Source organism: Plenodomus lingam (genome assembly GCF_022343315.1).
Source record: "Plenodomus lingam strain CAN1 chromosome Unknown contig_9, whole genome shotgun sequence".
Classification (NCBI taxonomy): domain Eukaryota; kingdom Fungi; phylum Ascomycota; class Dothideomycetes; order Pleosporales; family Leptosphaeriaceae; genus Plenodomus; species Plenodomus lingam.
In genome coordinates this window covers 1,361,719-1,382,377 of record NW_027093973.1, presented here as the reverse complement: position 1 = coordinate 1,382,377, position 20,659 = coordinate 1,361,719, and the positions used below count along the sequence as shown (strand labels likewise).

The 20,659-nt window shown below is 47.7% G+C and overlaps 6 protein-coding genes across 6 annotated transcripts; 4 read left to right on the top strand and 2 right to left on the bottom strand.

The window, feature by feature from the left end:
- Nucleotides 1-4,081: 4,081 nt before the first annotated feature.
- Nucleotides 4,082-6,736, top strand: IAQ61_010935 (uncharacterized protein; the record flags this gene model as incomplete). The annotated part of the gene is made up of 4 exons (XM_066098991.1): nucleotides 4,082-4,293; nucleotides 4,344-4,390; nucleotides 4,696-6,278; nucleotides 6,383-6,736. 4 exons carry the CDS (start codon nucleotides 4,082-4,084, stop codon nucleotides 6,701-6,703), a joined length of 2,163 nt encoding a protein of 720 aa, XP_065951149.1. The 3' UTR covers nucleotides 6,704-6,736.
- A 1,316-nt stretch (nucleotides 6,737-8,052) lies between these two features.
- IAQ61_010934 (uncharacterized protein) lies at nucleotides 8,053-8,262 on the top strand (the record flags this gene model as incomplete). Its single annotated transcript, XM_003834947.2, has 1 exon — nucleotides 8,053-8,262. One exon carries the CDS (start codon nucleotides 8,053-8,055, stop codon nucleotides 8,260-8,262), a length of 210 nt encoding a protein of 69 aa, XP_003834995.2.
- A 929-nt stretch (nucleotides 8,263-9,191) lies between these two features.
- IAQ61_010933 (uncharacterized protein) lies at nucleotides 9,192-9,913 on the bottom strand (the record flags this gene model as incomplete). The annotated part of the gene is made up of 2 exons (XM_066098990.1): nucleotides 9,192-9,595; nucleotides 9,835-9,913. 2 exons carry the CDS (start codon nucleotides 9,911-9,913, stop codon nucleotides 9,192-9,194), a joined length of 483 nt encoding a protein of 160 aa, XP_065951148.1.
- Nucleotides 9,914-11,066: 1,153 nt separating this feature from the next.
- Nucleotides 11,067-13,009, top strand: IAQ61_010932 (uncharacterized protein; the record flags this gene model as incomplete). Its single annotated transcript, XM_003834945.2, has 8 exons — nucleotides 11,067-11,198; nucleotides 11,259-11,283; nucleotides 11,425-11,434; nucleotides 11,495-11,509; nucleotides 11,598-11,922; nucleotides 11,974-12,354; nucleotides 12,407-12,754; nucleotides 12,815-13,009. 8 exons carry the CDS (start codon nucleotides 11,067-11,069, stop codon nucleotides 13,007-13,009), a joined length of 1,431 nt encoding a protein of 476 aa, XP_003834993.2.
- A 3,457-nt stretch (nucleotides 13,010-16,466) lies between these two features.
- On the top strand, nucleotides 16,467-17,940 carry IAQ61_010931 (uncharacterized protein; the record flags this gene model as incomplete). Its single annotated transcript, XM_066098989.1, has 4 exons — nucleotides 16,467-16,742; nucleotides 16,828-16,996; nucleotides 17,081-17,367; nucleotides 17,488-17,940. 4 exons carry the CDS (start codon nucleotides 16,467-16,469, stop codon nucleotides 17,938-17,940), a joined length of 1,185 nt encoding a protein of 394 aa, XP_065951147.1.
- A 359-nt stretch (nucleotides 17,941-18,299) lies between these two features.
- Nucleotides 18,300-20,066, bottom strand: IAQ61_010930 (uncharacterized protein; the record flags this gene model as incomplete). Its single annotated transcript, XM_003834943.1, has 1 exon — nucleotides 18,300-20,066. The coding sequence occupies one exon, from the start codon at nucleotides 20,064-20,066 to the stop codon at nucleotides 18,300-18,302; it is 1,767 nt and encodes a 588-aa protein (XP_003834991.1).
- Between the last annotated feature and the right edge of the window lie 593 nt (nucleotides 20,067-20,659).

Below are 20,659 nucleotides of genomic sequence, written 5' to 3'. Positions count from 1 at the left end.
AACACCCTATAGTTATCTACAAGCTACCTAAAGGATATTAAATACCTAGGAAGTGCGTTAAGCTAAAATAAGCTCTATATAGACTAAAAGACTTACTATTATTATAGTATAATAAGCTCTTAACTATACTCTAAGAAAATAAGCTTATTGCTTCTAAAGAGGAACTATGCCTGTTCTTTAATAGAGATTGTAGTATCTTGTTAATATTCTATATAGATAATATCCTATTACTCTATTACTAAAACTACGCAAGCTAAGCTTACAAAGTTATCTAAGCTCTAAAGCAAAGATATACTATAGAAGAAAAGGGACCTGTAAGCTAGTTTCTAGGGGTAAGAGTAATCTAGAATAGAAAGAGATAGATAATAACGCTTATTTATAATAAATACATTAACAAGATTATAAAGAAATTTAATCTAGTAGAGATAGGAAAATTCCCTACTATACTACTATTAAGTAAAGATATTAAAAAGAGCACAGGAGAAGCTACTAAAAAAGAGATTAAGGACTATTAGGAGCGCGTTAGATTAATCCTTTACACCTTAATTATAGTGCGCCCTAATATTGCCTATGTAGCCTCCTAGCTCTCCTAATACCTTACTAACCTATCTAAACAACACTTTAATATAGTTAATTAAGTGATTATCTATCTATACTAAACTTAATACTAATTAATCTAATATAGGAATAGGGATCCTAATAAGCTTATAATATATAGTAATATATTATTTGCTAATAATATTAATACTTAGCAATTATTACATAGATACCTTATTACGCTCTTTAGAGGACCTATTATTTAGAAGGCAGCTTAATAAGCAACTATTACTACTTTAACTACTAAGGTAGAGCTCCTTGCGCTTAAATAAGTAAGCAAAGAAGCAATAGCATTAAAACGCTTTTTAACTAAAATACACCTTACTTTAGATACTACCTAGATAATTAATTATAATAATTAATAAACTATTAGGTTAGTAGTAGGTAATAATAAAAGGATTACTACTAAGCTACGCTATATAGATATTTAAAATATATAGCTTAGATAAGAGTATAAAAAGGGATCTTTCTATATTACCTACCTACCTACTAGTAATATACTAGCTAATAGGCTTACTAAAAACCTAACTATATAATAATTTATAAGGTTTAGGGAGCACCTAAAGTTATATAATAGTAGAGTATAGATTATATAGTATTAATTAAAGTAAGGTAGTATATAAGATCTATTAATATATAATATAAGAATAACTAACTATAGCCTACCTCTCTATTATTAACTAGGTAGCTTCCCTAAGGAGCTCTATTACGCGCGCAAAGCGTGCCTTAGAGTCTATAGGGAGCTACCTAGGTTGCCCTATCCTAGGATCTATAGGGGGAACCTTAGAGGAGCTAGAGTCCTTATCTTCTAATAAGGAGCTCTAGGTGCTCTTAGCTATAGAAGTAGCCTTACGCGCAAGCTTAGTAGTAGTAGTAGTAGTTTTTACTAGCTCCTGCTATTTAGCCTTACTCTCCTTAAGGAGTACTAAGACCCTCTACTTCTTATTCTTAAGAAGGTCTTAGCTCTTATCTACCTACTTCCTTACTAGGAAGGATAGTGTAGAATATTAGGCAAGCTTAGGGCTATTAGTTTATTAGTATAGATCTTACTAAGTATTATAAAGAAAAAATTCTTATATAGATTATATATATAGGGATATAGCTATACCTAGAGAAGTACTACTAGTACTAAGTCCCCTTACTAGAAGAGTTATAGCACTTGCTATTAGACTTATTAAAGAGCGCTAAGTATAGATAATTTAGATAAGTTTTAGTATAATAAATACTAGGCTCTCTATAATAGGAGGATCTTAGGGTCTCCTTAGGAGCTAGAGAGGGAGCAGGAGTAGAAGTAGGGATAGGGGGCAGGGTCTAGGGAGGAGCAGGAGCTAGAGTTAGAGCTAGAGTAGTAGGAGCTAGAGTAGGAGTGCCCTTCCTTAGCTTTATAATCTTAGCTATAGTAGTAGTAGCTATATACTTAGCTACTATATACTCTATAATAGCCTTACGCTTAGTAGTAGCGCGCTCTTCTTTAGTAGTAGTAGCTTTAGTAACTATAGCTTTAGCTATATAGAAGGTAATAAGGGTAGTATAGGTAGAGTAAGTATAAGTAGTAGGTTTTAACTTTAACTAAGATATAGGTTAGTAGGGATATAAGTATAGTTTAGATCTTTAGGGTTATATAATCTTATAACTTAAGCTATAGTAAAGATTATAGTTAGGTAGATAGAGTTATAGAACTCTATCTAGATAATATCTACACGCGTAAGCGCAGGCTAAATAAGGAAGGCGCGCTAGTTAGTATCTAAAGGGTAAGCTAATTTAACCCTTTAGATATATAATACTCTAATTAGCTATACTACCTACTAACTATAAGCGTAACTATAATAATAAAAGATCTACCTATACCTAGGGGGTGTATTATAGGAGGGATATTAACTAGATTATAGAGTATCTTAATCTAATTAATCCTAATTAATACCCCTATATAACCTACTATCTAATTAACTACTAGCTTACTACTAAGTGCCTAATAAAAAGCAGGAGCTCTAGTAAGGAAGGTTTACTAATTATTTACCTTCTAGTAAGGGTAGCTAAAGCTCTATATATATAAGTCCGATCGTAGTAGATACAATCTAATAATCTATCTCCTAAATTATTCCTAACCTTAGTAATCCAATTTTCCATAGTATGCTATAAAGTAGGGCTTGCTAACTATAGGTTAGCTAACTAGCCTAAGAGGTTGTAGAAGTTTATAGAAGTTTAGAGGAGGTAAGGCTTACTAGTAGGTAGGCTAGTTAGTTAGCCTAGGAGGTTATAGAAGTTTGTAGAAGTTTAGAGGAGGTAAGGCTTACTAGTAGGTAGGCTAGTTAGTTAGCCTAGGAGGTTATAGAAGTTTATAGAAGTTTATAGAAGTTTATAGAAGTTTAGAAAAAAATATATAATATACTATAGTAGGGAAAAAGAAGGAGGTTAGGGAGGGAGGAGGTTAGGGAGAGAGGAGGTTAGGGAGGGAGGAGGTTAGAGGTTAGGGCCTATAGTAGCTAACTCTATATACGCAAAATAGTTTATAATAGGCTTATATAATAATATAGTTTATTATTATATTATAGTTCTATTACTATACTTATAGTTATAATATAAAATTAAGATCTATTAGTATAATCTATTCTACCCCTAAGGATTTTTACTTAATAGTTAATAGGTATAGTATTATCCTAAAAATAGCTATATTATATTTTAAAGTTGCATTACACTAAAAAAATTCCTAGTTTCCCTTAGACACTCTACTAAAGCTACGCTAACCCTTTATATAAGCAGCCTGTGATTAGCCTAGAAGTTTATATCTAGCGCTAACTATATGATTAGCCTAGAAGTTTGTAGATATTTGCTAGCGCCGCAGGCGTGCATTTAGCGGAGCGTCTGATTCATGAGATAAGGGATAATGCACCATGGATTTTGAGACGCGCAAGGCTGGAGTCTGAGTCTGGTTGGGGGAATCGAGAGCCCGGGATGTTGGCTGGACTGTCCTGTGCCATTGACGTTACCAGGTAAGCCCCAGTTCGACAACAACGCCCCCGAGAAACTCGGGCGCTGTGTGTGTCTAGGTAGATGAGACAAAGCTAGAGTAACAAGAAGCACGCAGGGCAAAAGGCTCTTTTACTATTCTTGGCCGAAAGGGATTGCTGGGCAGGGCAGGGGCCATTGGATTGGGCTGGCCTGATCCCGTGTTACCCGTATATACTCTGGCCCACTGATCAGAGTCATGGCTCTCTTAGTCTCTCCTTTCTATGCTGGATATCCGCAATTGCTTACATACACGGTGATGATGGGGAACGACGGCAAGTTCACGGACGGCTCTTCTATCCACCAAGTCTTCCTCATCTAGGAAACGCCTTTTTTCTTCACCTTCCAGTCCTTTCTTTGAAAGAATACAAGTACATGGTCCATGTACACACACACTCGTTTCAGTAACTTCATTCAGCTGCTTCTTCGCTACTACATTATTCTCTATTTTTTAATTCGTCCATCCTAATTGCTCAGGATGCGGTCATTCGTTCCGGCCCTGACCTTTCTACTCGCTGGCTGTACGCTTGTCGCGGCTGACATGCGCGAGAAAGTGGATGTCGACCCTGATGTCAACGTTGACGTCGAAGTAGAGGTCCTCGTAAGCCATGATGGGACTTGTGGCAATGGCACATCGTGCTATGGCTCGCAATTCGGTGGATGCTGTGACGCATCAGGCTGTTGTGGCTCGTAAGTTCTCAATCATTACCAAGCCTCTGCAACGTAACTGACAGACACAGGACGAAAACTCACTGCGGCTATGGCTGCCAATTAGGTCTGGGCTACTGTGAGTACACGGTAGGCGAAGTGTCGCCAGACGGAACTTGCGGGTATGTATAATCCCATAACAACACACAAGTGGGCTGTTTTACTGATGGCAATGTGCCAAATTAGTGGAAGCAATGGTTACATATGCGAAGGATCACGATGGGGGCCATGTTGTAGCCAATGGCATTTCTGCGGATCTGGTCCCGAATATTGCGAGCCTGGCGACACGACCGGTACGGATCCCTTGTAGGCAGTTGAAATTAAGCATTTGCGCATTTTCTTGTCCTACTTCCGAATCCAAAAAGCACCTTACTGACTCCATAGATCGTAGATCACTTGCCCGCCGACAAAACGCCACTCAACCCTTGCCGAGTCCTCCTAGCATTCCAAATAACAACGAAGCCAATACGACACCCAAACCAACGCCATCCGTTCCCATTGTGGCCATCACACCCAGCATCATTCCCAGCTCTGCCAACCCCGCGGCCTCGTCGAGTGCATCTTCTTCGGCATCCGTGGCAGCATGCGCTGAAGCTTCTCCAAAACCGCAACCTGATGCGAACCCCGTGTTCAAGCGCGAGGAGATGGACCCCAATTGCACTCCTTGTGAAGGACAAGGTGGTTCTCCGCCCTATTGCGGTGCCGACCATACCACCAACCACTACAAGTTTACACCAAAGACTTGCCGCACTATTTACTACAATCTCGACATTACAAACATGACAGTGGCGCCAGATGGCTACTCGAGGATCGCACTGACAGTCAATGGGCAAATGCCAGGACCATTGATCGAGGCCAACTGGGGAGACAACGTCGTCGTCACGGTGAACAACAAGCTCCAGGATAACGGAACAAGCATCCACTTCCACGGCATCCGCCAACTGAACAATACCGAATACGACGGAGTCCCCTCCATCACCCAATGCCCCGTCGCCCCAGGTGACTCCATCACCTACAAGTTCGTCGCCACAAACTACGGCACCTCCTGGTACCACAGCCACTACGCCATCCAAGCCTGGGAAGGCGTTGCCGGGCCCATGATCATCCACGGCCCCACCTCCGCCACCTGGGATGAAGACCTAGGCACCGTGATGCTGTCAGACTGGTCCCACCGCACCGTCGACTCCCTCTACGACATGCGCCAAGACTCCGTCCACGGCGGACCCCTCATCCTCGACAACGGCCTGCTCAACGGGAAAAACACGTGGGGCGTCGACGGCACCAACAACCAAACCGGCTCGCGCTTTGAATTCGACAAGAAGTTTGAACCAGGCAAAACGTACCTCATTCGCATCATCAACTCTGCCATTCAGTCGACCTTTAAATTCTACATCGACGGCCATGATTTCGAAGTCATTGCAATGGACTTTACTAACATCGTACCTTATACAACAAACATTGTCAATATCCATATCGGTCAGCGCTACATGCTCCTCGTAAAGGCAAACGCCACACCAGGCAACTACTGGATGCGCGCCGATAACCAGCGTGCCTGTGCCGGACTCCGCCAATCCGACGACATCAGAGGTATCGTCCGGTACGCGAATGCAGGCAACGACACCGCAGTCCCCACCTCCACGGGCTACAACTACACAACCGAATGCGTCGACGAGCCGCTGGCCTCACTCGTGCCCTCGGCGCCCCTCGACGCTTTTCCCCAGATCGACGAGTTTACAGAGGACGTGACGTTTGGCGTGACTCCTGAAAAAATGTTCCGCTGGTATATGTCCGGGACGACGTTTTTTTCGCGCTGGGAGGATCCGACGCTGTTGCGTGTGCTGGGGAATGAGACTGCGCCGACGTATTCTGGGAATTCGATTTTGGATTTGCCGAGGTTGGGGGAGTGGGTTTATATCATTGTGCAGACGCCGGTTCCTGTGCCTCATCCCATTCATTTACATGGCCATGTACGTTTGAGATTTCCCCCCCCTTTTTTTTCCCCGCGAGCCCTTTTTCACCCAAATTCCCATGCAACCACAACCCCAAAAACTAACTCTATTCCCCCCAACAGGACTTCTTCATCCTCGGTTCCGGCCCAGGCCACTACACCGACCAACCGCTCAACCTACGCAACCCCCCACGCCGCGACACAGCCAACATGCCCGCCGCCGGCTGGCTCGCACTCGCCTTTGAAACCGACAACCCGGGCACATGGCTGATGCACTGCCACATTGGGTGGCATACGAGCATGGGATTTGCACTGCAGATCATCGAGGGCAAGAGCCTGATCAAGAGCACGGTCAAGGATGAATGCGGGTTGAGGGGGACGTGTAAGCGGTGGAGTGAGTGGGTGGAGAAGAGGAGCCATAAGCAGCATGATTCGGGGGTTTAGACGTGGAATGTAGTCGACCGATGTGGCAAGGTTCTTGTTGTTGATTGTTAGCGTGTCTGCATGTCATTTTTTTTCTTTTTTCATTTTTTTTCTTTTCGCCATGGTACTAGAGCGGTTTCATTTGCGCAGTTGAGCGGAGGCGCAGGGCTTACTTGGATGGACTTGCTGCATCTCTAATATCCCGGGAGAGCGCAAGCTCGTGTGCGTGAGGAGAGGGGGCACGACTTTGGTGCGTTTGCGTAGACCTCTTACTATACCTGAGTATCTCGCACTATTGCGGCATGCTCAGTGTTTAAAAAAAAATCTTCGACGATCAAAGAATTCATGTCTGGTTTGGAATTCGAGGCTGGAAACAATAATGAGGTTAGAGTGCTTTGTGAGTGTGAGTGGTACATGGTTCTGGCGTCTGAGTATGGGGAAGGGGGGTTTTGTGTTGTGTATAGATGGCAAGATTCGGACTATGTGGGTTACCTGTTCTTGGATATTGGTTGTGATGACGGAGGATGAGCGAGTGTGGTGATGCAAAGTATGAAGGCGGATGTTCATATATGGTTAGTCAAGGGAACGTTTAGTGACACTCAAGTCTTCATCCTTTCTGAATCTTCCGGGCGTGAGGGCGTGATGCTGGAAAGAAAATGGAGGAGGGATAGAATTAGTCAAGCACAGATGGTGAGAGGAGATGGTCTTCCAGGTCAACTGGCAGAAGAGTTTTGGCCAACGTATCGGGCAAGTTCTTGCAAACGCGTTTAGAAATATTGCGTGCGCGCCTCAGTTACGCTGCGTCATGGAGTCTAGCTTGTTCCCGGCAAATTGTCAACATGCGTTTCTCTAGGTTGCAAGATGGAGAGCAGAGAGTTATCACATCACACCCTTTTAGCTTCCTGCACATCAGACCTGTACAAATGCAGAAGGAACACAAGCTTCCCAATATGAGCTGCATGTCCTTATCAGATCCTCAAGCTCAGAGAAGAAGACTTGACTTGCCCACTTTCCGATTCAAGCGAGGAATCCGAAATCCTGGAAAGTGGCTGATTCTGCATACTGGTATTGACGATGTATGCTTGCACAAGGGAAATTTGGCGCGAGAGCTACATGGCGGGCTTGTCGTGACAGCTGTCCGACAAGCAAGTTCTTTGGCGCTGTTCAGGGAGCTGGCTACTGATAATGCACTTCGCGTGTACCATCGCTAGGGACAGATGGTAAGCGTACCAATTATAGAAAGTTAGTGTACCCCGTTTTGGGTACCTGCATGATATTCAGTAGCTAGGTGGATGACTGCTGACAACGGTTGCTGACTGAAGGATGGCGAGATAAGACCGTTGCTGAAGGAATAGTATCGAGAACGGGGGATGACCATAAGAAGAAATCGACGTGCAGGGTTCGGTGGCGCAAGTGCTTATGACTTGATGCAGGGCCACTGTCTTCACCGAAAATCCATCGGGGCACCTGGTCTGTATATGCAGTGGAATGTTGGGCTGACAGGTCTGGGTGCGTACAAGAAGTCGTTAGATGTCAAGGCGAACAGAAGCGGAAGCTTGAGAGGTGGTAAGCCAGCCTGATGCGCATTCCTATAGTTACAATCCATGGAAACCTTCTCATACAGCCAGCCTAGCCACTGCCGGGAGGTGATCTGGGCTGTTTCTTGACGAAGTAATAATCATGTTGGCTGGCTTCACGAATGCAAATCCTTGTTGATGATAGTGGATTGTTGACTTGTGTGTATGTGTTGGGTATATTGGCAAGCCAAATTTTGACGAAGTTTACCGAATTATGCTGTGAAACATTGGTGACATGATCCTGTGGCCTGGTAATTGAGGTAGCATCGGGGCCTTGACGTGTGGCTGGGCCGAATCGACATGTGGCTCTTACATTGAAAGGTGGGTAGCCGTTTGTACAGGAGTGGTACGCTGACGGAGGACTCTAGAACCAGTCCATACCAGAGCACTCCCATAGGAGGAGGGCAGGATCCGAAGGATCAAAGCCTAACATATTAGAGAGTAGGCGATTTATCTCTTGGCATCGGCGCAAATGGACGATCCAGGAAGGTGTGGATACTCGCGCCAATAGATCGACAGCAGGGCTCTCCAAAAGCTTGTGGTAAGCTAACGTCACAACACCCATTGTCTGGGATAAAGACAAGCAGACGATGCCATGGCTGTGGTAAGGTTAAACGATTTTCGCGTCCCCAATTCTGCAATGCCCAAGTGAGCACCTGCGGCCTGCCTAACTGATAGAGGGCGTATGGGTTGTGGCTTGCTATCGCGAGGAGTTCAGCTTGATGAGGTACGGTGCAGGCCGACATTCCACCATCTAGTTTTGTAATTCCTTGTACAATGGTACGCAGTGTGTATTCGAGGTGATGATACGGGACGCTTGGAAGTACATGACCAGCTCATATCAGGTAGCATCCATAGGTATGTCATCAGCCGTCCCTTTGCTTTTGCCTGGCCTTTTTGAGGCTTGACATGGCGACAGCAATCAGAGAAAGCTACTGGTAATCGTAGTAGGCAATATCCTGACCAGAAGAAAATAGGCAAATCTGGAGCCCGTACCTAGGTAGGTAGGGTAGGTATACTCTGAAGATGCAGTACCGGTAGGCGGAACAGTTTTCACTCTCGGCTTCGTGCGTACCACGTTTACGTGCATTTGGATGACAGATGGCATGCATGCGCTTGTCACTATCCGCAGATTGACGATACGGTTTGGCTGTGGCTCCAATCGATGCCGGGTCGATGGAGCATTGCGACAGATGGAATGGCCGTTCGTCTGGGGCCGCTTGAGCACGTGCCATGCTCACATGCGGAACGGGACGAAGGGGAACCGGCAACCATCCGTTCGTGTTAGGGAGGGTTTGGGACATGACGGCTACCGGTACCGGTCCCGTAAGCGTTTCTTCACAAGACCACACCCCACGCTCCTCGTCATCGCACCAGATTCCGGACCCATGTATGCAGATGTGCCTTATGACAACTAGAGTCCACAGAACTTGTCGGCTCTCGGGCATGTGTTCGCAACAGGCAAGCGCAGCAACCAGAGAAACCTTCGGTTAGGCACGGTGCCAGTACGGTACCCAAGGCTCAGCCACTGGTGTTGAGATCTTCATATCCAGTCCGGTATCGTCTCGCGTGTACTCCGGGGAAGACTTGATGGAGTGCCACTTTGTGGGGACATCCGCAGCCTTGCGTGACCGGAGCCTGTAGTGGTAGTCATGGTTGATTGACTGTCGGGTTCGTGACCCCTCCCCCTTCCTAGGTATTGCACGAACATGGTAATCTATCGAAGACAAGGCCGCCCCACCCGTACCAGAAGTGTCTTGATTATCAGTCGACACTCAGACATGTGCGGTCCACTCAGCCATTGCGACGTGCAAACTGGAGGGCCTGCTGCCGGGCTGTCTCAGGCTCCTTATCATCCTATCTGCCTAGAGATGTGGCTAGGCTCATGGATAATTATATTGATCTGCACGAACAGCATCCAAAGAAGAAGGTGGAGGGGATTATAACGTGCTTTTAAGCTTAATGTTAGTGGCCTTGGTCTGGTCAGCGGGCTCCTTTGCATGGCGGACGCCAACTGTCCGATGTAAGGTACTCATGACGACAACAGACCTGTCGTTGACGCCTACGGCGCTGCCGTGAATAGGGCGTTCTGGGATGCCGATCTCCTAACCGCAATGGGAAGGTTCTTTGCTGCTTTCACGCTGTCTCACTGGCAAATGCCTCATGTGGAAATGTGATTGGCTAAATACTAAACGACTACTCCAAGCTACCAGAGTACTTTGCACAGCAAGGGGTCGTATAATAGCAGACATGAGCTGCCCGAGAGGCCGTAGATGTAAACAGCCTCCCTCTGATATGACCAGGGGGCCATCGTTTAGTCGTCGCGGGCGAAAAGCTCGAGATTTGTTTGGGAATGAAGCAAGTGCTTTAATGGCCTCACGGCCAAGATCTCTAGTGATTGGATGTGGTGCTCACCATTTCACTTTACAGAACTGTAGTGAACTTAGCGGCCTTGTATGGAAATGTTCACGGTCCATGAAACCTTAGTCTGTCGTCTAGACCAAGTACCTGATTATTATCCGACTAGAGTCTCTGCTCCACATGTGATTTGCCAGAGAGAAAGACAGGCGCGGCTCTTCCCGATTATCGGCATTTGGAATCAGGGGACAAAGAGAATACAGTTCAGTATTAAGCCATTCCAAGTCGGGCTCCATGCCGCGAGTATCTTTCAAGAGAGAGGTTCGTTCAATATTGTGGAACCACAGACACAGCCGACAAAGACATGCAGGGCACGTTGAGCAAATACAGTGTGATTGTCGGCATCAAGTGACGTCCGATCTTCAACTGGTTGAGTGATCAGGCATATCATGCTGCGCCCAAGGATTGGGATCAAGCTCTTGCAGTATCGCACGTCTACTCTTTGCAATCCAATCGCGCTCCTGCATTCTGACACCTTCTCCGCTGGATCTCCATACAATATTGTTTCCATCCCTAAACCAGTAAACACCTTTAATCTCGACTGCATGTTGCCAAGATCCAAACTTCTGATCCTACACTAGGCTCTATCCTCTTCTCATCCCTCATGTCGTTCAGCCAGCTCGCCGTCCACACTATCATAGTACCTTCGGAGCAAGTAGTGGCGGCCAGTACTGTCTTACCTCCCCTTCTCGGCATCGAGGGAGCATACTCGCTAAGGTGAGCCGCTTCATCGCTTAACGGCATCAGGTCTTGCAGAGTGAGTACATTTGGTTTGCGCCATGCTATGTTGGTCACAGTGGCTGATCCTAACTGGAAGGTGCATTTACCTCCGGTCAGCTTGATACACCTCATGATGCTCATTGCGTGTATATAAAGCATACAAAGAGCCCTCTCATATCATCAGACAGTAATCAAAGCAGCCCTCAGTCCATCAGCAGCATCTCCCTACGATCTTCTTTCCACCATCATCGTTCTCCGGCCGCAAACATGAAGCTTTCAATCCTCCTTGCACTCCTGCCTGTGGCTCTTGCCCTGCCAGCGCCCGTCATTGTTCCTCGTGCTGGTTCGCCTATCCCAGGAAAGTTCATTGTCAAGATGAAGAACGAGAACCTCGAAGAGCTTATCAACAGCGCTTTGAAGCTGCTTAACAAGGATCCAGCCCATGTTTACAACTTTGGTGGATTCGGTGGATTTGCTGCTGAAATGAATGACGGCCTGGTCCAGCTGCTCCGCAACCTCCCTGGTGTACGCTACTCGACTCCAGTCTGGACCAACTCTGCTAACGAGCAATAATAGGTTGAATACATTGAGCAGGATGCCATCGTCAAGGCCAACCTTGGCGAAATCCACCTCGAAAAGAAGGCCTATGTCACCCAGGCTTCTTCTACTTGGGGACTTGCTCGTATCTCTCACCAAAGTCGTGGTAGCACTTCGTACACCTACGACAGCAGCGCCGGTGCCGATACGTGTTCGTACGTGATTGACACCGGTATCTCAGTCTCCCACCCAGAGTTTGAAGGCCGCGCCACATTCCTTGCCAACTACGCTGGCGATGGCTCCAACAACGACGGCAACGGCCACGGCACTCACGTCGCTGGTACCATTGGCTCCAAGACCTACGGTGTAGCCAAGAAGACCCAGCTTTACGCTGTCAAAGTCCTTGACGCAAGTGGTTCAGTAAGCTAAACATGCTCCCTTACACTCTAGCACATTTGCTAACTAAACGAAGGGTACCAACTCGGGTGTCATTGCTGGAATCAACTTCGTCGCCAACGATGCAAAGACTCGCAGTTGTCCCAAAGGCGCTGTTGCTAACATGTCTCTTGGCGGTTCTCGCTCTACCGCTGTGAACTCTGCTGCTGCCAACGTCGTTTCTGCTGGCGTCTTCCTGGCTGTTGCCGCTGGTAACGAGGCTCAGGATGCTAGCAACTCTTCACCCGCATCTGAGGCTACTGCTTACACTGTCGGCGCTACTGACAGCTCCGACCGTCTTGCTTCATTCTCCAACTTCGGCAGTGTCGTCGATATCCTCGCACCTGGCGTCGCCATCCTATCCACCTGGTTGAACGGTGGCACAGTGAGTTTCTCCTGCCTCATTCAGGCCAACCTTGATACCAAAACTAATCACTGCTTGTAGAATTCCATCTCCGGTACCTCCATGGCATCTCCTCATGTTGCCGGCCTTGCTGCCTACCTTCTTGGCTTTGAGGGCAAGAAGACTCCCGCTGCTCTTTCTTCGCGCATCACCGAGCTGTCTCTGAGGAACAAGATCACTGGCGTACCATCCGGTACCAAGAACTACCTTGCGTTCAACGGCAACCCCAGCAGTTGAATCAATAATAGGTAGATTCTATTACCAACCCAAACTTTACATGAGTGCGAAGCATCCTGGACAACAGGCACTAGAGATTATACCTTTCCATATACCATTTTCTTACAAACAAACAACCCACGATTATTGATCGGGGAAGCAAGACGAAAGCCATCGAGTGGAGTTCAGTACTTTCTAGTCGCAATACAAGTCTTACATATGTCTCAGAAAAATCCACCACAAGCTGTGTGTCCTCACTGTGATACACGTCTGCAGTATCTAGCCGCAAACTCGTGCTTTATCGTGACAGCATTGACTCTGTTTGTGGTACACAACGGCGTTCAACCTCAATGGCAGTGCCACGCAAACGGGTCCAGTGTAACCTCGCGAGTCGTTGTGGCATGAGTGTGACTAGATGGTGCGATGTGAATAATGCACTTGCGAACCGCCATTTTCTTCCCCCGACGGTGCCGAAACTGCCTTGATGTGGATGTGGGCTGGTTGGGACTTAGGGGAAGCTTTGCGCTTTGAGTCGCACGGTATACACACTGCGTTTGGATTGATTCGTGAGACGTTTGTTTCTTCTCGGTGGACTTAAAGATTGAATGGATAAGTATTGTGAAACAAGTGGATTTTTTTTTTCGCATACCGTACTGCTCGACTAGATATAGTACATAAGTGTTCCTTTTTCTCATGCTCACAAGATCTAAGCCTACATTCGGTATTTGGTTCCAAGCAATCGCGTGCCGAGTTCAACTACGAGCCATTCTTTTTCTCGCCTATGTTCGAACCCCTCAATGCTGATCAATGTTCTTTTCTTCTTTTGTTTTCACGGTCCATGGTTTTTCAAGCCTATCAGTTCGCTTAGGTCTCATACTTGGTCATATTTCAACCCTTTGGTCTTGCGGTGATGTTGATTTGGGTCATCTTCTCGGCTGTGCATTCCTCTGGTACTGTCAATGTATACAGAGTGAATTGATCGCGTCGTCTCAATATTTCAACGAAAGTTTGGTCCAAAGTATCAAGGACTGATTATATAATGTGCTCTAGACATTCATTCGTGTCCATGTTGACAGTTCTAGAGTGAAGGTTTATTGTTCCGACATGCAGGTGCTCCTACATATGGTAAGGCAGCTGTGAGTTACTGTGGTAGAACGTGCGCACGAGCCCCGATTGTGGGGTGCTTATCTGGTGACCACATCAACCCCATGCGCTTGCTTCCAGTCTCTCGTCTACTCTCACCTGCCGTTAATTTGTAACGCGCTCTTTGTGTGTTATAGTTTGACGCCCGTTGCTATGCTGATTCTACAGTTGCTGACATTAGTGGCTGCCCGTACCGGTACGTCTGGCGCCTGGGACACCTTTCACTCGCCAGCAGCATTGGTAAGACGCGATACGACAGCTGGCCTTTCTGATTTCGAAGCCATAGAGAATACCTAGCGGCCGAGTTAGATTCTCTGGGGTTGTGAAGACTCAGAGATGTTTCAAGTCCCATAGCCGGGCGTTGATCGGCGCATGCCTACTACCGGTAGAACCGGTACATGGAAATCCTGGCAGCATCCTGTCTGCGGTAGCCATAAGACCTAGATTCGTCCATTTCCCGAGCGTTAATATGGCTGGAGCTGGGATGCGAACTCGAACTTACTCAGCGTACGACCGGTACGACAGAGGAGTTCTTGCTCCAAAGTGATGGAACGTGTCACAACCCTGATTGGCGGGACCAGAAGAATACTAATCCCAAACTTTGAAGCGCAATCTATGTTCCCGTGGTATTCGTCGAAATCACATCGTCGTAATACAGCTGACGGGCAATTGAAGACGTGTTTCACTGAACAGGGTTCATCTTCATTGCGCCAGAAAGAAGGACTCAATCCACACGCTGATCAGCACCTTAGGCCTATTACTCAAGGCATTACTCGGATCGGTTTGAGTTGAATATTTTCTTTAAACATTCTTCTCATGCATTTCCATTACCGCATTATAGCAAGGATATCTACAACAGAGCAAATCTGAATGGACAACAAAAATACACCCAGGATCTTGTTGTTATGTGAGCGGTACGGTATGTACGACATTTTCCTAAATCATTCCGGGCTTTGACCCAGCTAGGTCAATGATTTCTACCAGTATATTGCAGCAACATCAGCTTGCTTCCCAAATAAAGTGCGGCCTTTGTCGCTAGCGATCGGAGCCTCTTTGGGCAAAATCCTACGAGCTGAAACATACAATGACATATGTAACGATTAGACAGCTCTTCGGCAGATGGTTTTCGGTTTTTTCAGAAATGGTTCCAAGATAATGGTTGCGGCTAAGAAGGAGCATATACGCCCGGCACCTATGGGATCAAAACAGCTGTGCTCGCAGGATCTGCCACCCCTGCTCCGATAGTGGTTAGGATATGATACTCAGCCTTCCTCAACGTCACGAATAAAGTCGGATGTGACAGATGCCAATCAAAAGGAGTCAAAAGACTCCCGTGTGCAAGACGGTCCACCAATCCTTGGTCACCGTTTACACAAAAGCTGCATCAAGCCTCCCGTACGGTTTCCTGGCAAACTAAACATGAATGTGAAGGATCTCCTCGAGGCATTGCGCGAACAAAGTCTTGCTAAGCCGATACAAAGACCTCATTTCCTATGTGTAGCAGAACACGATACCTTGCCGTCAGACAGCGCCACAACAACTCCCTTTGCGTGTACTCGACCGGATTCCAGCCGGTTTGTGACTCAAAGGTCGCATGTGCAATGGCAGAGTGCGTTCTTCCGGATAGCTCAGAGTTCGAATTGAAATCGCAAAAGGGGGAAAAATCGAAGTTAACTTACCAAATTTACTCAGGCCGAACTCGCTCATGATGGAATATATGCTTGCAGACGAATCAAACTTTCGAGATCGGATGATTTGAGGTCATTAGAAGGACTACCGGGGTTCTGTAAACGACTGTCTGAGATAGATACCCATGAGTCGATGAACTGGGCATCATGCGATATGCCTCAGTTTCTGGGGTCGAAATATGACAATCGAATGGTCTCAGAACAGCCATATGGCGATCTTCCTTTGTCGGATGCATAACTGCGGCCATCTACTCAATTTACGCATACCTAAAGATGCCACAACATATTGAAAAACAATGCTTTGGAAATGACCAGCACCTCTTTGTAACCTTCACAGATCAATTCTCTAGCTGTTCGTTTACTATACCGCTATTCAGCACGGCAACTACGGAAAGCATGTTTCTTTGTCCCGCTTCCCCTGATACGACTGACCTACCATAATATCTAGATCCGGAAATTGGTTCAACCACTGCACCCCCATTCACGTTACTATCACAGATTGAAGATGCATACGGATGTTGCACAGCCATTTCACCCTGGGTATTTACCCATGGCCCTACTTAAGAGGCCCATTCCGTTCGAAATCGCCTTTTCTCACAAACCCGTCGCGGTCCATTGCCCCAACATAGCACCCACTGTCCGTCAATATGCTCGCCATCGCACTGCTAACTCTGCTCACCGCAGCCTCCGCCATACCCTTGAAGGAGCGTGAGGAGAAGAACCTCGTTCCTGGAAAATACATTGTTAAGTTCAAAGAGGACATCCACACCAGTGCCGTTCAAGATATCCGATCCATGGTCTCCGCTTCCTTGGACCATGAATATTCCTTCCCTGGCTTCCTAGGCTTCGCGAGCACACTCTCCGAAGAAGAGTTTGCCAGACTTCTCAAGTCGGATTTTGTCAGTCATTTATTCAACTGCATTGTATGCTTGAACACAACGGAGCCCACGTGACTAACACAAACACAGATCGAATACATCCAACAAGACGCCATTGTGAGCGTCACAGCCATTGAGACGCAGTTCAATTCCACATGGGGCCTTTCCCGCTTATCCCACCACCAACGCTCAAACTGCACACCCACATACGCATTCGACGAAACAGCCGGACAAGGAACATGCGCCTACATCATCGACACCGGCATCGAAATCGACCACCCCGAATTCCAAGGACGTACGTATATCCACATCACCACCCATCTCCCCATCCCACACCTGCCCCCGCACCAGCTAACTGTTACCCCCCTCCTCCACCACAGGAGCCGAATTTCTCGTCGACACCTCGGGCGAAGATAAACTCATCGATGGCTACGGCCACGGCACCCACGTCGCTGGCACCATCGGATCCGCAACCTACGGCGTCGCCAAGAAAACCCAGCTCTTCGCCGTCAAGGTCCTGCGCACAAACGGGTACGGCACGACTGCCGGTGTCATCGCGGGTATCAACTTTGTCTACAACGATGCCAAGACGCGGAGGGCGCAGTGTGCAAAGGGTATCGTGTCGAACATGAGCCTGGGCGGGGTTAAAAATAAAGCGATTAACGAGGCGGTAAGTTGACGCCCATTTGAATACTTCCTTTGCGGAGAAGTCCATGCTGTAGACCTCCTCCCGTGCGTCTATGTGCCCTATTAGTAATATTTTCTAACACCAAACCCAAACCACTCCCAGGCTGCAGCCCTCGTCTCCTCGGGCGTCTTCCTCGCCGTCGCAGCCGGCAATGAAGGCTACCCAGCCTCATACTCGTCCCCCGCCTCCGAACCCAGCGTCTGCACAGTCGGTGCCACAGACATGAATGACCGCATGCCCGAATGGTCCAACTGGGGCGAACTGGTCGATGTGCTGGCGCCTGGCGAAAACGTGACGAGTACCTGGGTCGGGGGCGGCATGCGCAAGGTGTCGGGTACCAGTATGGCGACGCCGCATGTTGTCGGGCTGGCGGCGTATTTGCTGGGTTTGGGCGGGCATACCGAGGCTGGCTTGTGTGGTGTGATTCGGGATATGGCGACGCAGGAGGTGGTGGAGTTGGGGGCGTGGCAGACGGGGACGCCGAATTTGTTGGTGTGGAATGGGGTGGAGGAGGGTGTGCGTAGGAAGAGGTTTGGGGGGGCGAGAACAGTTTGAGGGGCCTTTTGGTTGTAGGTTGCTTCTCAGGCAAGAGGTATGGTGGAGTGGTGATTGTTAGTTTGGAAGTTTGAGGGAGATTTTGGGAAGGGGTCGATTATTATGTAGCTTATTATCAACAGGGCGTTAAGAAAGACATTGGATAAAACGCTTGTGAAGTTACACCAGACGCCCGTGCTGAGCTTACAAGTTGTAAGATCATACCCCTAACTGTACTCATAACCATGGTTGAATGTTTCCGTCCGCATTTTACCGCCCAAATCGCAATGTAGCGCGTCTTTGCAATCCTCCCTGGGATCTCAGCTCGACATAGCCTCGATGCCAAACGAACGAATCCTTCTGTGCATTCTTCAAAGCATTCACGCAACACGAACAGCATCATCCCGGATATCGTTCTCGCGAACATGCGCAATCAGATCCTGCACATCACTATGTGAAAGAGAGCCTTCGTCAACCGTCATACCAAGCTGCTGCTTCTTTGCCTCCTCTTCACGCCGAATCTCCTTCACCCCATCATCACCGCGTTCCAACATAGGAGCGCTAGCGGTCCCGGAATCGATAGGTTCTAGGTCGGCAGTATCTCCCAGCGAAGTCTTCCTGACATGATCGACCAATTCCTTAATATCACTGTGTGATAAGCTCCCTTCATCGACCGTCATGCCAAGTTGTTTTTTCTTGACGTCTTCTTGACGTTTCAGTTGGGCTTCTTGTTCGTCGTTTTCCCGGGTAGCCTGCTCGTTTTGTTTCGATTCTCGTCTTGATACCCAGCGCACTAGTTCATCGACGTCGTTGTCAGTGAGATGGTTCTTCTGCTTCGGTTCAGGGGAAATTGAAGCGCGGCTCCTTGACCGCCCTCGTTCCTGATCTTCGCCCAAAAAGTCTGCCCGATCATACACAGGTGACGCAGCCTCGCCGCCCCTTCTATCATACCGATTGATCGAGCGACCGATCTCTGGTACAGCATCTTCATGGTTCTCTTCAAACTTGGAGTCGAGCTTTTTCCGCTCTAAGCTCTGGCTTACGGGGCCAGCGCGAGGGCCATCGCGATGTGATATCCAGCGTACGAGATCATCAGCGTCTTCTTCTTCATCTGATGAGTCGTCGATGACCTCAGTATCTGATTCTGTGGATGCGTCGCTATATCCACTGTTTTGTGGTTGATCCTGTTCTTCTCTTGTGGTAGACTTTCGGCTCACCCACCGCACTAAGTCGTCGACATCCGAGTGCCCAAGGCTTTCCTGGTCACTATCTTCGTAGAGCTCGGGAACAAAAGCATTCGCTTTCGCCTCACGGCTGCCTGCTGCTTTACCTCGAATGACGAATCGTGATAACTCCTCAATTTCTGAGTCATTGATGTTGGCATTGTCGTCTTCCGCATTGAATGAACCAGTTTGTCCATTCTCAATGTCTGACGAGGGTGTCGGCGCATGATCGTCGAACACAACGGTCGCATCGTTTTCGCCAATCTGGCTCATGGTAGGTACATCTTTACTCGTGATTCGTCGTATCTTGGTCCTGATTCTCTTCCCAAGCGCATCCTTTGTTTCGGTTTCAGGTGTCCTGGGCCGATGCATCTGTCGATTATCATGTTGGGTTTTCCACTCCTCAACGGCCACCTCCTCTTTCTGTGTGTCTTCTTTTGCAATTGTCTTCATCTTGTCTTCAATATTTGCCTGAAATAGCATGCTTCGAAGAGAGTGGAAACGGGCCAAATGAGTAGGTTTGTCTCTTGCGGAGCTATTTCCGCCTGCGCGCGCTGCGGCTACCTTAACGTGTGCTGAGTCCTTGCTAGAAGACGCCTTTGAAGAATGCCTGTTTGGTGACAGTGAAGATGGCTTGAGCGTCTTTCCCTGCCTTTGTGCTTTCGTCTCTTGGCGTGAAGATGAGGGTCCAGTCAAACCGGTGCTTTTATCGTCTGGATTTGCCGAGTTCTCTTCATCAGATAAGCTTTCTACTTCACTGCTGCTGTCTTCGTCTTCGTCTTCGAGATGTTCAAGTATTTGTGTAACAGCAGGAGACATTAAATTCAAGCTACCCAACTGCCTGCGCTCATGGGCGGGGACTTCTTCTATACGCGCTGTCGTCGCCGAAGTATCCTGGGCTGGAAGCTCGAAATATGACGCCATGACTCGAGCGCCACGTTTGGGAGAGACCTAGGTCCTTACAATGGTTTACGTCGTTTTGTCCAAGCGTGCCAATGAAGCGGTTATGTAGCGGGAGCATGCGAAGGTGGCTGTGAGTCTTGGAGGGCTTGGACAGCCTGGGGGAATGTTCGTGTCCAGGACATAGGCTAGCTGAATACAGCAAGGCGTCTCCCCCGCAATGCTCTTGGGAGAGCGCACCGTGAATGACGCTTGTTTCGTGGAAGAGTGAGGCAACGATCTGCACACGATGCTGGGCGGTCGCCGATCTAGAATCGAACCGTTTTGCTAGAGAAGAAGGGATGCGAGATCGCGGATGAAGGAACGGAACATTGCCGAAGGAATTGTTCGGTACAATCTCGTCATGCGGCCGAAGCATTCAGGGTCCATCCCACGAAGTCTATGACCGCTCCACGTTGCACTGGACCCTGTGGATGTCACATGACGCATGACGTACCAACCCTCTGTGCTCTTTCACACTTCGCGCTCTCTTCCCTTCCACAGTTGTACCGACAAAACTATCAGGCCTCCATGGCCACGTGTGAGCTTTGTAGTCTTGCATAAACGTTACAACGACA